At 27.7% G+C, this 2335-nt stretch overlaps 1 protein-coding gene across 1 annotated transcript in view; it reads right to left on the bottom strand.

Annotated features, from left to right (window-relative positions):
* Positions 1–503: 503 nt before the first annotated feature.
* The window catches only part of LOC107017377 (transport and Golgi organization 2 homolog), a 4037-nt gene continuing 2205 nt past the window's right edge, over positions 504–2335 (bottom strand). The window contains exons 2-4 of the mRNA XM_015217620.2: positions 1337–1543; positions 1062–1259; positions 504–843 (exon numbers count right to left, since the gene is read on the bottom strand). Coding sequence (XP_015073106.1) covers positions 703–843; positions 1062–1259; positions 1337–1543 — 546 coding nt within the window. The 3' untranslated portion in view covers positions 504–702. The remainder of the gene's footprint in view (positions 844–1061; positions 1260–1336; positions 1544–2335) is intronic.

Below are 2335 nucleotides of genomic sequence, written 5' to 3'. Positions count from 1 at the left end.
TCCTCCAACAAGGTCCCCCTCCCCGCCAACCCGTCAATATATATTTTTTTTCATTTTTTTTCGTTCCACCCCCACCCGGGCTATTTCCGTCAAAAAAAAATTCAAAAGTTGTTTTTTCAGAAAAAAACACAAAGCATTTTTTTTAATTCTTTCAACTGAAATTACCATTCTTAGTAAGCAAACTAGCAAAATCAATTATAATATTTTATATCTTATCTTACGTGCAATGGTCAGTAGCGATTCAACCGCACAATTGGTCTGAGATCAAATCGATGTAAAACTGTATATTTTTATATTCAGTTTCTTTTAATAAGGCTTTTTCAATCAATAATTTACCTAACTAATATATTTATTTTTTCTTGCGACGTACTATTCTAAGTATATCAAATTTCTTTTAATAACTTTTTCTCTTAATATAATTCCTTTGTTTGCAAATCATATTTAATATTCTTCCAATGAAAAACCTATATTTATTATTGCTAAAATAAATAAGACCCCTCAAATTTGAAAGTAGAAAATTGTTGCTAAAATAAAGGAGCCCCTAACATACATTATGTCTTCCAAGTAGTGTAGTACAAGTACTATGAATAACAATTTCCATTCAAAGACAAAAAGTTATTTTTTTTTAAAAGTAAATCTTATTTGAATTAAAAAAAAAACATTTAAACATTAGATATGTCAACATATGAAATTATTCAACATTTATTGCATTTGGAGTTTTTCAATCCGATAGTTGACAATTTGCTCTTTCCACATGTTGTTCTCAAGGTACAACTCATAAAAGCTTACTTTTCCTCCCACTTCAATTGTCAATGCTGTTGTACTTCTAGTACCATAACACCCCTACATATTTACACCACCAAAAGAAAAGAGTTAATATTGTTTTTCAGATTAGAAAACAAACATCAAACTACGTTAATCGATATGTACACTTCTGTTATTGAACTATTTATCACGAGTCAATTATTTTTAGAATATTTGTGTATCTACTTTAACCTTTATCATCGTTTGAGTACGTTAAAATCAAACAAACATATTACTCATAACGCTGTATGAATTACCAGTGGAGTGTCAACTTCCACGAAAATAGAGCTAAGTTCCAACTCCCAATCCGTAGAACAAATACAAGGCAATTTACTTTTATCAGCTTTAGTGGTATCTCTCATCAATTTTTCTATCATCTCTTTGACGCAGATTTTCTCGTCATTCACTTCGTAAACATCCAACATTTTCTTAAAATTTAACTTCAGTCTTTGAGCCTGAAATTAACAACCAAAAGCATATCATATGTATAATTTATGTATATCGATCGAAAAAAGCCCATTAGAATTCTTACCTTGGGCCAAGGAGAGTCCAGTTTTGCATTGGACAGCACATGAATACCTGGTTGGACTTCTTGTATTGTTGTGGGCTCTCCTTTGGGCCTATTTGTTACATATACCATTTTTTTAGTTTTAATATCTGCCAAAATTAAATTAAACCCATTGTATTCATTCCCTTCATTCACCAACTCTTTTGCAAACTCCATTGGGCTTTTATTGCTCTGCATTTAACAAAGGGTAAATCACATAAATATGCTATATTTAAAAAATATTTACCATTTATGTCAATATAATTTTTATAACTAAATATAACATTTTTTTGAAATAAAAAAAAAAGTATTGTCGCTTCCTTTCTCGGTCCTTTTGCCTCTTAATCTTTTTCTTTTCTTTTTAAAGATCTTCTTCTTATCTTTCTCTCTCTATCATTATTATTTTCGTGTTCTTATTTTCTTTTCTTTTCTTTTTTAAAAAAATTCTTCTTCTTCTTTTGATTTTTATTTAATTAACAAATCAATTTTTCATATTTCATTATGTGCATGTCACTATTTTTATACTAAAAAAAAAAGATGAAAAGAGGAACAAAAAAATCGTAAAATTGTATAAAATCACATTTCAAAGTAGAAATTTCAAATCATTAAAATTACAGAAGTAAGATTTCACCATTGATAGTCATTATAAAGCTTCAAATTTTGAATTCATTATTTGCATTTTACGAATTTGTGATAAGTTTAAATAGGTAATTCTACAAATAATTGAAAATGTCGTTTGGAGTTCATATCTTAATTTTAAGAGCGTTTAGTCAAGTTTATAATTGATTGTAGGAGAAATGTTAGATTGTAATGAATTAAATATAACATGAAATTGTCTTGCAAATGTATTAAAGTTGAATTAGATGATACAATTTTAATGCAGATTAAATTCATTTTGAAGTTCTTTTGATTTATTTGTTACTATTGGATACTTGTTTAATTCATTACTGATATAACTTATCAGTTTATAGATCATTGTCATGT

Source organism: Solanum pennellii, chromosome 4 (assembly GCF_001406875.1).
Source record: "Solanum pennellii chromosome 4, SPENNV200".
Lineage (NCBI taxonomy): Eukaryota > Viridiplantae > Streptophyta > Magnoliopsida > Solanales > Solanaceae > Solanum > Solanum pennellii.
This window is presented reverse-complemented; position numbering and strand designations above follow the sequence as displayed.